This window comes from Sceloporus occidentalis, unplaced genomic scaffold, assembly GCF_023333645.1.
Source record: "Sceloporus occidentalis isolate IW3139 unplaced genomic scaffold, rSceOcc1.0.p SCAF_1, whole genome shotgun sequence".
Classification (NCBI taxonomy): Eukaryota; Metazoa; Chordata; class Lepidosauria; order Squamata; family Phrynosomatidae; genus Sceloporus; species Sceloporus occidentalis.
In genome coordinates, this window is record NW_028316981.1 from 170,142,837 (window position 1) to 170,157,137 (window position 14,301).

At 42.0% G+C, this 14,301-nt stretch overlaps 2 protein-coding genes across 8 annotated transcripts in view; one reads left to right on the plus strand and one right to left on the minus strand.

Annotated features, from left to right (window-relative positions):
- The window catches only part of LOC149322716 (uncharacterized), a 94,866-nt gene extending 91,213 nt beyond the window's left edge, over positions 1-3,653 (plus strand). Inside the window, exons 53-54 of the mRNA XM_089481945.1 lie at positions 706-948; positions 2,074-3,653. Coding sequence (XP_089338071.1) covers positions 706-948; positions 2,074-2,220 — 390 coding nt within the window. The 3' untranslated portion in view covers positions 2,221-3,653. The remainder of the gene's footprint in view (positions 1-705; positions 949-2,073) is intronic.
- A 796-nt stretch (positions 3,654-4,449) lies between these two features.
- LOC149322717 (glycoprotein-N-acetylgalactosamine 3-beta-galactosyltransferase 1-B-like) overlaps positions 4,450-14,301 on the minus strand; it is a 28,462-nt gene continuing 18,610 nt past the window's right edge. For all 7 annotated transcript variants that reach the window (XM_089481975.1, XM_089481968.1, XM_089481960.1 and 4 more), the window contains one exon: positions 4,450-9,300. In XM_089481975.1, coding sequence (XP_089338101.1) covers positions 9,079-9,300 — 222 coding nt within the window. In that variant the 3' untranslated portion in view covers positions 4,450-9,078. The remainder of the gene's footprint in view (positions 9,301-14,301) is intronic.

Sequence of the window (14,301 nt, forward strand, 5' to 3'; positions counted from 1 at the left end):
TGGAAGCTCCAAGCAGCCCCTTTCTCCAGTGCTTGACTTCCTCCATAGCACTGCAACCTTTTATGGCCTTTTTCCTCCTCTGTCTTAGCCAGTGTGGTGCACCAAAAGAATTTTGGCTCTATATCCAGTCCTGAACTATATCCAGCCTTGAGCCAGTTACTCTTTCTGCTTCGTATATCTCATAAGGGCCCGTACAGACAGGCCAAAATAAAGCTGCTTCGGGTTACTTTGGAGGTATGCTGTTAATGACACACGCTTAAGAGGCCAGAAGTTGCTCTCCAGTCCTTAGGACTGGAGCATGGCTTTGGTGTGGCTTCTGGACTCTTAGGATGCATGCATCATTTAAACAGCATACCTCCAAATTGACCCGAAGCACCTTTATTTTGGCCTGTCTGTGTGGGCCCATAAGGGTTGTTGTGAAGATAACAGTGGCAGAGTCAGGGAGAAATATGTGTTGCCTTGAGCACATTAAGATAAAGGCAGGAGAAATATAAATGTAGTACATGCATGAACACAGTATAAAACTAGCTGGACCATAGTCTGATCCTATAGAACAGTTCTTATTTTATTTTTTGTTTAAATCTGCTAGAAGCCTTCATAATTGGATTTCCTTCTCAGATACTTTTCCTCTTCTGATTCCCTTTTGTCTTTGTGGCTACCACTTTTGCTTTCTGCTCTCTTCAATCTCTCATTCTTCCTTTTCAGTTTAGCTATGGTGATGACAACCTGGCTCCTAACACTGCCAATATCCAGATGACTTTCCTGCGCCTCTTGTCAACGGAAGGCTCACAAAACCTCACCTACCACTGCAAGAACAGCATTGCCTACATGGATGAGGCCTCTGGGAATCTTAAGAAAGCCCTCCTGATACAGGGATCCAATGATGTGGAGATTAGAGCTGAAGGCAACAGCAGGTTTACATACAGTGCCTTGCAGGATGGCTGCACGGTAAGTAGGTAGAAAAGGGTGGCTGATTACTGGTCTGCTACAGTCCTCACTTAACTAGGATGGTATAACTCTAGGTATAGAGAGACAAGTATTACCACTGTGTGAGTAACTTGCTAGAGCGTTTTAATGCAGGATGCTAAAATAATTTTTAAGGATCAGTTGTGCTTTTTGTGTAAATAACCTTTTTTGAAGGTTTGTAGGTCTCCCTGTAAAACCATCCAGAAAGACAACTCAAGAAAAATAAACCATTTGTCCTGTATGCACACTGACACACTGAAGACACAAAATGGTTGGTAGCCACATGGTTGAGTGTTAGCTCCAGGACCAGAGCAGTATGACTGAATACCTGCTGCTAGGGAACATGAGCAGGAACTGCTGCTTCCTTGAAACACCTCTCAATGGCCATAGAGAGAATAGAATGCTGGAGTGGACCCAGCAAATAATAAAAACATGAGTGGTGCTAGCTGACAGCTAGGCTGGATTCTTGTTGAGGCCCAGACCAATTTAGGAGCTATTCCAGATGCCCACATTCTTTGTGGTGTAAGAAAAGCTGGACCACCTTGCCTTTCAAGCAAGGAACCAGACAGGATGAATGCTGCATCTCAAGCCTGTGTGAGATCCATTCAAAGTCTCATATTGTACCTCAGAGGTCACAGTAGAGTGACCTGAGAGTATCTCATTGGGGTGAAGCATGTGCACAAAATCCTAAGTCAGCCCTATAAGGAGGTCTCTCAGGTTACACAGAAATAGTCAAAGACAAAAACAGAATTCTCCTCCCTGTATCCAACCTAAAAACTGTTCCCAACATACATACTTAGAGAAGGAGTGGATAGTGTGCAGCTCTTCAGATGTTGGCGAACTAGGGCTTCCAGCATCCTTAGTTACTGTCATCAGTAGTGAGGAATGCTGAGGACTACAGTTCAATTTCTCAAGGGCTACACAGTTCCCACGCAGTCTTAAGACAATGACACTATACTCTCCCACTCAGCACTCTTGAGTGCATTTAGCACGGGGGTTAATCTGACTGCATTCCAGATATGTTCTGGCTTCTGCTCCTGATCTGATTCATTGATACCAAATGGGGTATGCAGAACCTAAAGGTTTTTTTTTTCCATTTCATTCCAGAAACACACTGGCAAATGGGGTAAGACAATAATTGAATACAGATCTCAGAAGACCTCACGCCTGCCCATTGTTGACATTGCACCCATGGACATTGGTGGAGCTGATCAGGAATTTGGCGTTGACATTGGCCCAGTGTGCTTTTTGTAAAAAAAAAAAAAAAATTAAAAAATTAAATATTTTTTAAGAAAACCAGTCCAGTACCATACAAAACCAACCCAAGGACTTCCCAATCACTTGTAGAACTTTCTGCACTGAACAGTTGAAACACATCTTCTCCCCTTCCCAAAATTACATGCCTGTCCTTATGCTTACATGTTGGTCTCTCTGTCAATATCTGAGGCCGCCATCCCTTGGGCAGACCGCGAAGCAAGCAGAGGAAACAAAAAGGAACAACAAATAATGGTATTATTTATTTATTGTCTTCCTGTAAGGCCTTTCTTGGGTCAAATGGAGGTAGGAAGCTAACTAGAATGCATGAAGGGTCCCTTCCCTCCCCCTCACAAGATGTTGATGTCCCAAATACAAGGTTGTAGCCAATTCTTCCCACCCCCCAACTCCGCCTCACCCTACCCTGGGTGTGTATCACAAGTGAGATTACTGTGTATAATACTAAAGATGGTGCTATTATTGTAAAACAAGTCTGTATTTTTTAACATCAGTTGATATAAAAACCTTCGTTGGAAAGTACAAGTTGATCTGATCTTTGTTGTTTGTTCTTATTTTGCTTCTGTTCACCATACTGAATTCTACGGGCCCCTATCCCATCTTCTTTCTCTTCCCTTCTTTTTTCTTCAGTAAATGAAGTCATAGAGTAAACTTACAAACTTCCCTGGTTTTAAAGCTACCTCACACTGAAAAAAATGAAACCAAAAAGAAACAAAGAGAAATAACATTAGTAATTCCTATGTCCTATTACACTGCCAAACTTGCACAAGAGCTGAGACACAAGTTGCGGGAATGCTGCCCTTCCCTTTCCTTTAGCCACAACGGTGCTAAGACATTTTTCTTGTTCTCAGCTCCCTTTGCCTGAGTTAGACTAGCTTGACAGGCAGAGTCTTTCATAACCATGTGTTGTTTTTTTCATTGCTGTTACATTTGTTAAAAAAGCAAATGAAGCAGTGTCTTTTATTAGACTACCTTTGGCTGACTGTGAGCATAAGCGAGCTACTGAGTGACACAGCATTCTGCTGGTCTAATAAAAGGAAGAACATAAATTGTTTTATAATTCTGGGACCAACATAGCAAGTTTGGTATGTGAATAAAATAAACACACTTGTCAGAATTTTTTCCCACACTCCCATTCATTTTTATTCCTTTACTTTTGAAAGTTATGAACCAAGAGGAGAGGCAGGAGAGTAGAGCTTTGGAAATGCAGGGTGAAAAGAGCAGATTGCTGTTATATAAAAAATAAAAATGGAAGATTCACTTATTTTAAAAATGTAAACCAAGATTTGTAATAGTCAAGCCCATGACCTCATGCTCCCCCTTTTCTCAGTACTTTCCCCCAATCATCCCCAGGATCAGCCATTTTCTTCTTCATTTCTGCTTCCCCAAACCCTTCACCCTTGCACTCCAGCTAGAATGCTTTTTACCTATTCCAAATAAAAAACATCTTTGTTGAATTTGTTTTGTGTGTATTCATTTTCACGACATTTACAGTATCTTCCCTGGGACAATATTTTAAAGAATGTCTGAAAATACTAGAAATAAAAGAGAAAAATAAGGGGGGTGGTGGTTCATATTTGTGATTCTGAAATGAAAAGGAATGCTTCCAAACGTGAAAACTTAACATTGGAGGCAATCTTCTTTTATTATATCAATAATAACACCTCCCCCACAATTAATTATCTATTTTCCCATAACAAATCTTGCCTGAGACAGGCTTGCTTTAGGGTCATCATAAGCTGGAAGGGCCTTGAAGGCACAGAACACAATTTAGCAATGGCATATAGCTACTAAGTGTTGGTGTAGTTTTGGAAATAAACGTTCAAGTTCTAAGCTGCACAGCGTGTGCTCCTGTCACCCAACAGAAGTTGAGGATCTTAATATTTTCAAAACATTTTCCTTCAAAGAATACATAGTACTAAGACTATAATCTTAGTAGAATGAATGGGCTGGACCCAAGATTCACCTTTTGCAGATAGATTATGCTCATAAAATGATTTACAGCCTAATTTTCAGGAATCCTTTACCCTGCCTGCATAAGCCCTTTTTAGCAGGATCCTCTGACCCAGTGTATAGCATTTTTGAGGGGAAGAGGGAAAAGAGAAGACCAATTTAGCCAGCCATGTTGCTTGCATCTAAATAATCTAGATCCAACGTAATGTTATGTTGACTTAGTTTATTTGTAAATTCAACTGAAAATCTGAACATGTCTCAAACTTTTTTTTATGATAAACACTTTTTACCAAGTCAATTTTTAAAAAAGTATTTACAACAAACATTTAATGTTAACATTCAGTTCCAAAGAAAAACGGTGAAACAGCAGGGACTTAAATCTTTGCTTATTTTGTTCTTACAAACAAGCATAAATAACTTCAAGTTTTAATCCCCTCTGGGTGAGAGTTTCTGCATATATTCTGTTCTCATTTCAAGACTTGGGTAAAAAGTTTGTTTGCAGTTTTTTTGTGTGTGTTTTTGCACAAAACATTGTTTTGGTCAGAAAACATTACCGTTTGAATAGAAAATTGTTTTCTTCAAAAGCCACTTTACACACACACACAAAAAAATTTTTGAACAAGACAATGGCCAAGATCTTCCATTATCATTGGAAATGGTGGATGATGCCTCCCCACAAACCTAACTTTGCACTCTGAGAGTACACCAAAGCAAATGCTCAAACCTCAAATGCTTCTGAGGTTCTGGAGATTAGAGGACTGGGACATTTTATTCACAGTGCTCTCCTTGTTACTGGATGCCTTGAAAACAAGCAGCTGGAGAGAGGACCTTGGGGTCCAGCCACAAACTGCTTGCTTGTTTAAAGGCATCCTGCAACTGGGAGCATGCATTTTCCAGTGCCCCAATCTCCAGTGCTTTAGAAATGCTTCACCTGGGGCATTGCCAGGCTGGTATCATAACTGCTGAACAGGATGCCACCCAATATTTTTCCATAAATGATTTTATTTACTTTTTTGGCTTAAAAAATCATGATGGTTGACCAGTTTTTATTATGAGGTGTCTTGATGTGTTGTGACAACCATTCTGTTGAGTTTTGTTTTTGACTGTTTCACAGAGATGTAAAGGACACATATTGGCAATCATCAACTCTACCACCATTTGGTAATTAATAAAACCAACAAAAGTTTTAACATTATGATTATACTTACCATCAGCTTAAGAAAACATGAAGTACCCATCCAATCCCCACTCCCTCTGCTCTTGATTCATGCATGTAACACCAGCAGAGGTGCTCTTTCCCATTCACTTCAATGGAAGTGAATGTTCTGCATGCAGAACCAGAAGCCTTTCCCAGTGGAACTCCCCCTCCACTGAAGTATCATATGTGGCCATAAATGCATTATGTCCTCCAAGTCTCCAAGGCATTAGGGCACAGTGCAGAGAAAAGCCAAATGTTCAAGGTCCTGACCTCTCTTTCTTCCAAAGGTGACCTATCAAGGGGTTAAGGAAATTGCATAGAGAAACTGGAGAAATACTGTCAGTTGGGCTAGAAACAAAACAGCTTGGCACCTGGCAGCTCCTTCCAGTTTCTTGCTATATTGACTAAAGAGTATCAAACACTGTCAAGTACTTCCCATTTACTTCAATGGGACCTAGAGACACATTTCTCAAGACTGCATCTAACCAGGGATTGGATTCAGATTAAATTGGCCATGTCAGTCACAATTATTTTAAATCCTACTGATTTCAACGGCTCTGCTCTACACACAGCTAAATCTAGACCCAACTCATAGCTGTTAAAATATGAAAGGGGGAAAGAAGAACTTTATTTAATCAGAAGTTAAAAGCTGGGGGGGGGGGGGGGACCAAGTTCCATCTCCACGCCACCATTATGCAAAGCAAATCCGATCAACCACCTATTTATGGGGAGCTCCAGAAAGCTGTTAAACCACACCATCTTTCCTATTTAATCCAACGAACTAAAATTGTGCAGCCCTCCTGATGCTGAATTGCAACTCTAGCAGTCCTAGTCAAAATGGTGAGGAATGACGGGAGCTGTAGTTCAGCAGCATCTGAACTACACAAAGACTGCACAATTCCCAGGTCAAATGTGCCATGTATGTCCTCAAGTGCCAGTAGATGCCTGGGTAGTAGTTTACAGTCTCACAATACTGCCAATAACCTCAGAGGCTTAAATTCAGTTCCAAGATCCAAACAAATAAGCCCTAATAGCTGGGGCACTGTAACTCCATACGTCTGAAGGGCATTAGCTTGGAGAAGGCTGCCCTAGGGCTTCATCCATATACTATACAAAAAGGACACACTTAAGAGTTGTTTTTGCCAATCTACACTGTTTTGTGGCAACAAGCCCTAGATAATAATCTGTGTTGTTTACTTTTACTTCTTAACTGAAGCAAATGCAATTTTTTTGCCATTTTACAAAGCTTCGCCTTGCTTGATATATAGCTGAAAGTTTAGCTGTCTTTCCATTCTGCCTGACAAACAGCCATGTTCAACTTAAAAGGCTGTATTATGTCTTTCTTACTAACACAGACTGTTTTGGTTCTGAGTAATACAGTACCATAATGTTGGAGAAGCATTCTGCGGATACTGTGGACTGCTAAAAAGACATATAAATGGGTCCTATCACTTCAGGAAGAGAATTCTAAGATACAAGACATGCTAGCTTCTTAATGTACTATAAGGAGCCACCACATCTGTCACTAAGCCCAAACCCATTAACTCTGGCAAAAAAGCTCATTTCCTAAGGACAAAATTCCTACCGTATTGCAGCACCTGAATTCCCATGGAGAAAGACCCCCGTGGTGATCATCAATATTAACAAAGTCCTACTCTAAGTCTCATTATAATGCTAAGTCTTAACTCTACCCACTTTTCCTCTTAAGTAAACAAAATGCCAATTCAGAGGGTCAGGATGTCACTACAGTAAAACAGGATGTAACTTTGACTCAAAATGTAACCATGAGCCATGTGATGGTGCTGAACTTCATTCTTTCTTTTGTGTATGTGCTATTTTTGCCTATAATGTTGACTTTCATTATGAAAAGAGTATCGTTTGCCCTAGATATTATTTCTTGACTTCACATCTCATCTAACCTGCTGCACAGCACACACACCTAACATTCACTGATGAAAACTGGAATGCCTTGGAGAGTGGTGGAGTCTCATTTTTTGAGGTTTTTAAACAGAAGCTGGAAGGAACATCTGTCGAGGGTGCTTTGATTCTGTGTTCCTGAATGGCAGGGGGTAGGCCAGTCTTTTTCAGCTCTATGATTCTACATCTCAGGGCTACCAACACACAGGACTTAGCATTATTGTAAGCCTGGAAGTTTCCAAGGCAACCATCATCCATACAAAGAGCTCAAATGCCTTGACAAACACTACATTCTCCCAGTGTCCATGACACTAGGGACAGAGGCAGATCCAGGAAGATGTATGACATTTGTCACTGGAGGGGATTTAGACATTGCTGTGTCCCCAGTTACATTATTGGCTTCAAGTCAATGCTAAATTTCAAAACCACAATGTGGCTTGGTTTGTTTATGTTAATTCTGAATTGAGCTGGGTGACATTCTCCCACGATCATGCCTGGATTTCAACAAAACAATTAAAAATCAGCAGTCAAAAGAAAGTATGAGTAACTTAATGCCCTCCAGATGTTATTAGACTGCAATTTTCACCAGTTTAGCCAGCACACCCAGTGGTGAGAAATGACTGGAAATGCCATCCTATAATAAACAGAGGGCACACTGTTGACTGCAAGGCATCCTTGCAGACAGTACAACAAAACACCTTTTCTCCCACTCACTCAACTTGCTTTAGAAATCCATCTTCTCTAAGTGGAATCCATTGAGCCCCAATTATGTGAAAGGGAGACGGCCTAACAAGAGGCAGCCACTGAGCTATAGCAATGATTGCAGTGAAGGAGTGGCAACAACAAGGCAGTCTATCCTGTAGTTAGAATGGCACAGTGGTTTGAGTGTTGGACTACACCTCTGGAAATCAGGGTATAATTCCCAGCTTGACCATGAAATGCACTGATAGGGTCACTTTAGGGTCGCCTTAGGGTCACTCAAGTCAAAAACTACTTGAAAGCACACAAAAACAACAGATATGAACAATGTCTGGGTATTGGAAGACCAACACAGCTTGAATATTTGCCATTGTTCAGTGTGCCTTCTTTCTTCCTTGGAGTGGAAGGAGTTATGATCCTCTCATTGCAATAATACTCAACCACTACGTCTAGCCAGGATTTTGCCTGTTCTTCCTTAAGTGACAAAATGCAGGCATCTGTGGCATTTCTGTTTGCTCAGTCTACAGCCATACAGTTTGTGCCCTGTTCATGTGGTGGTGTGGACAAGTCAAGTTCACTTTCCAGTAGGAATCTACCACTGATAGAGGTCTGACTGAGTCCCTTTCTCTCCCCCACATACCCAGCACTGTGGCAGCGGGCTTCCCTGCCCCTGGAGGACTCATATAATGTTGGAACCCCACATCATGCACTAGGAGGCTCTCTAGTTTGCAGCAGGAATAAAGGCGAAAAACAGGATTTGGGATCAGGGAAAGGAGAAAAGTAGCACCTTGACAATCCTGAACAGAGCTTCTCAGAATACCAAGAAAATTGCCTTCCTTAGTACAAGCCAGCCTCTATCTGGTCAGCATACATGCACATGTACACACTCAAGACACCAAGTACTCAAAAATAATCTAATCTCATGCCCTGTTCAGCAACTTGTTCCCTTCCATCTTCGTGTGTGGGCTCCCTTTTAAGGAGCATTGGTGTTGAGGCACTGGTATGGCATAGGCAGCAAGTCTTATCAAGTGGTGCCTGAGCTGAATTTTAAGTCATATGCCATGTGACCATCACTACAACTTCTTCTCTGTCTGCAAGGTGGTGCTGTTGGTTCTCTCTAGGGGCTCTTCCCTTGGATGGGGCTGGAGATAACTTGCATTGTCAGGCAGAGGTGGACGGTAGCGGAAGCGGTAACCGTAGGCACGCAGGTGGTAGGTCAGGTATTCCAGGATGTACATCAGCTCTGAGTTCACATAGTGGAAGGAGATGGCCAGGTCAGAGCAACACTGAGGACCCTGAGAAGCACAAGAAAAGCAAAGTTAACAGCAGAAGAGCCAACAACACAAGATCTAGGTATCATTCTTCTCTTTTGCAAGGTAAATATTCAGCCTTTTTCACCAGGAGGCAGAAAGCAGAAGTGACTACCACAGGAGCAGCAGACAAACCCCAAGGAGACTCTGGCTTGAAAACATAGTGGTACAGGGGAGACACACCACAGCCCAATCCATTTAGCTATTTCATAGAGTAACCTATCAAATAGGAATGAAGGTTCATGATGCAATTAGGTACATTATCTGAAGGACAAGGGGAGGTATGGCAAGAACAAAGATAGTGGGAAAAGCGAAATAATATATGGCCAAGATCCTATATCACAGATGTAATTACAAATCTACTGCCTCCTGGCCCAATCCCCCAAACCTACCTTAATAGCCAGCAGCCACACTGAGCAATGGAAGTCTGTTCTGTTGGCGATTAGGGTGCAGTAGGATGGCATTTCCAGTCCCCTTCCACCAGAGACCTCTAGTGTGATGAGGAGTTGCATCAGAGGTCCTATTTACAATTGTTGTACCAGAGATCACTGTCAGGAAGGTACTGGAGTCATCATCCTGCTCCACCCCAATTGCCAGCAGAACAGATCTCTGTCACTTGGTGCAATTGCTGACTGTTAAGGTGGATTGGTGCTTTGTATATGTTCAGTTCTGGCAACAGTACCACAACTGTAAACATGAATATCAAGCAGTAACTGATCAACAAGATGCCAGCCATTAGGTTTCAGAGAATGAAGAGGATAACTCTGCTGGCTTCTACTATTTCTTCAGTATTTTTGCCCACAACTCCTAGACATGACTTTTAGGATCTTAAAGTGGGGCTGTTGGCCATACAATAAAATTCTGCAGAACAGAAAATGGCATGGGGCACAGGTCTGAGCTTTCCAAGAATCTTAGCTTTTGTTGCTTTGTTTCTGTCTTTAAAAAGGTTTCTAGCCCACCTAGGTATGCCTTTGAAAATTGGAGAGAAATATCTGCTAAAACTGTTAAGACATGTTGAGCCTTAAAAATATAGATAGATAGATAGATAGATAGATAGATAGATAGATAGATAGATAGATAGATAGAGAGAAGGGAAAAGGAAAGAAAAAGATATCTAACAACAACTAGTCTAAGGCCAGAAGTATCTTGATTTCAGTAAGGCCTTTGACAAAGTTCCCCATGATATTCTTCCAAAAAAGCTTGTAAAATGTGGGCTAGACAAGGCAACTGTTACATGGATTTGTAATTGGTTGACCGGCCGAACCCAAAGGGTGCTCAACAATGGCACCTTTTCATCCTGGAGAGAAGTGACCAGTAGGATCCCACAGGGCTCTGTCCTGGGGCCAGTGTTATTCAACATCTTCATCAATGACTTGGAGGACAAAATTGGGGGCATACTTATCAAATTTGCAGATGACACCAAATTAGGAGGAGTACCTAATACCCCAGACGACAGGATCAAGATTCAAAATGACCTGAACAGACTAGAAAACTGGGCCAAAGCTAACAAAATGAAATTCAACGCGGAGAAATGTAAAGTACTGCACTTATGGCGGAAAAATGAAACAAACAGATATAGGATGGGGGACACCTGGCTGAATGAAACTACATGTGAAAGGGATCTAGGAGTCCAAGTAGACCACAAGTTGAACATGAGTGAACAGTGTGATGCGGCAGCTAAAAAGGCCAATGCAATTCTAGGCTGCATCAATAGAAGTATAGTGTCTAGATCAAGGGAAGTAATAGTGCCACTCTATTCTGCTTTGGTCAGGCCCCACCTGGAATACTGTGTCCAGTTCTGGGCACCACAATTCAAAAAGGATGTTGAGAAACGGGAATGTGTCCAAAGGAGGGCGACTAAAATGGTGCAGGGTCTGGAAACCTTGCCCTATGAGGAACGCCTTAGGGAGCTGGGGATGTTTAGCCTGGAGAAGAGAAGGTTAAGAGGTGATATGATAGCCCTGTTTAAATACTTGAAGGAATGTCATATTGATGAGGGAGCAAGCTTGTTTTCTGCTGCTCCAGAGAATAGGACCCGGAGCAATGGATGCAAGCTCCAGGAAAAGAGATTCCACCTCAACATTAGGAGGAACTTTCTGACAGTAAGGGCTGTTCGACAGTGGAACAAACTCCTTTGGAGTGTAGTGGAGTCTCCCTCCTTAGAGGTCTTTAAACAGAGGCTAGATGGCCATCTGTCGGGGATGCTTTGATCATGATTTTGTGCATAGCAGGGGGTTGGACTGGATGGCCCTTGTGGTACGATTCTATGATTCTACACAAGGTTTCCCCCAAGAATTGGCAAAAGCATTTCACTGCCTAATGAAACTCTTTGCCCATTCCCAAGAGCAGCAAGACAAATTATGCACAAAAAGGATATGCAGAATGACTTGTACAAAATAAATCAACATCTTCTGGGCTTCCAGGATTAAGAAACACAACAGTTTAGATGAGAAACAGTTTAATTATCTTCTACTGTTCTGCTGGCTTCAGCGCCCTCCCTGATAAGCCAAACCCTGCATTTTGAGGGCAGCACTCTGAGAGCTGCCTTCTTTGTCATCCACTCATGCTGCCATCCACTCCAGCAGGCAGAGCCCTTCATATGCTGTCACATACCATCTGTCTATGTCACAAGAAACCTTCATCCCATTACTGGGTGGATTAATGCAAAAGGAGACAATCAGTAACCGTTCCAGCTTCTACCAGCACATGGATGGAAGGACAGGGATGGTCAAATGAGTACCTTGGAAATGGGGAGCAACTCAAAAGGGCAGGATGCCAGGCTAGCATATTTATTTCTGAGAGACAAAAATCATCCTTACAAAGGGAGAAATGCAGGGTTCTGAGAAACTGTCTGCCTCAGTGCCCATATAAATTGGCTGGCTTTGAGGACTGTGCACCTAGACTTGGATACATGGGAGGATACCTTTTCTGTTTTAGCTCAGGCAGTAATGTGACTTGAGCCTGCTCCAAATTAAAAGAGCATTGGGATTAGGGAAGATGTTTCAGAGGGAACCCTGGATTTTATATAGACAGAGAGAGAATATTACTTTCTGTTTAAATTCTCTGCAGCTCTGTGATGTATTATTTAAAGAACAGCACTCTCTAATATATCACCACAGAATCTTAAAAGCCATTAACGGAAGTGGCAAATGAGAGAAAATGGCTCTCACTGCCTCATCTCCGTATCCTCTTTTTCCCCTCTGGTTTCTTCTTCACTTCTCCACTTTGATCTCCTCACTTCCTACCCTCTCTTAACATCCCTTCACCTTTTACCATTAAAAATGGAACCATCGCAAGCAATCTGCACTATGAAAATCACTCTCTGCAAATAGCACAGATAGGGAGGGTGAACTGTGGATAGGTAGGAGAGCAAATGGTAACTTGCCATTAGAATTGTGGCTTTACAAAAACACCATCAAATAAACTGCTAATAACTGCTCCACCGAAAAGAAAGGGTGTGTGTGAGAAAGAAATTCTGAGATGATAAGTCAGGCCCATCACTTTATGCTTCCTTTTGCCAAGAGATGGAAAGGAAGGCCCTAAGAAAAACATCCATGAATCACCTGAGACCCAAACTCCCCTTGAAAGAGAGCAAACCTGTTGGCTTTTTTCCACAGCAGCTCACAGCATTTGCTAAACTCCAATTAATCTAATCACTTAATCCTTTAGATCTCCCATTGCAGTTCTCAGGCCAAACATCTCTCTGGCACCATTGTTTCCAAGTTCCTCACCCGCACTTTGAAGAAGCTGGATTACCAACAAACCCCCATAATTTCCTTCCTCGTATACACCCTGTGATTGTACAGGAAGCTCTCCCTTTCAAAAACAAAATAAGGCCTCTACTCCATTCCTGGCTCACACCTCTCCATAATACAGCAAAGTGGTTAATGCTATTAACTCTATCAGATTATCCCCAGGGGAAACACATGTTGCTGCCATCAAGGAGAAAGTGACAATCACTGCCAGTTTAGAGTGGAAAAATACTAGGAACAAAACATTGGTAGTCAGAAACAAAAGAGGGCAGGTCTTTTCCACATATAAACAGAAAAGGCAATGCCATGAGGTGCAGCATGTCATACAAACTATACTTTCAGAGATTCTTTTATTGTAGCTGCAAAAGTTAAAAGAAGCCCAGTCCTCTTCCATATATCATTTCAGCCACCCTACAACTGAGCACTAAAGTTAGGATAGTCCACACTATTGTTTTCCCCATCACCATGTGTGGATGCAAGAGCTGGAAAGTGAAAAAGCGGATAACAAGAAAATCAACTCATATGAGATGTGGAGCTGGGGACGAGTGCTAAGTATACCATGGACAACCAAAAAGACAAACAAATGGGTCCCTGAACAGATCAAGCCTGAACTCTCCCTGGAAGCCAAGATAATCATATTGAGGCTGCTGTACTTTGGCCACATCATGAAAAGGCAAGAAAACCCAGAAAATACAATAATGCTAGGAAAGATGGAGGACAGCAGAAAGAGAGAGAGATAGCATACTAGATGGATGGACTCAAGGAGGTCACAGGCCTAAGGTTGCATGACCTGAGCAGAGCAGTGGAGGATAGGAAGTTTTGGAGATGTCTCATCTACAGGGTCACCATGGGTCAGTGTCAAATTGAGGGCAGTTAACAACAAGAAAACAGAGGAAGTCGGCCTTACCCACCAAATAAAATCCACTCATCACTGAACAGGAGAAACATCTGGCAAATGCACTGGGAATTCATTTCAGAAAGCCATATTAATCTGGTAGCATAGCTTCAGAGATTCCACCAGAGGAAACAAGATATTACTCTTGCACCAAGAGTCTCCATTGCTTTCTGGAACTCCCTTCTGTGGGAGGCTAGGCTGGCTCCCTCTCTTCTCTCCTTTTTCCAGTGAGCAGAGTTTTATGTTCAAGCAGGTTTTTAATGTGTAATTATTAGCAGGGAGGTTTCTTATGGAGGTATGCTTTAATTTTAACTGTTAGATGTTTTCAATGATTTGCAC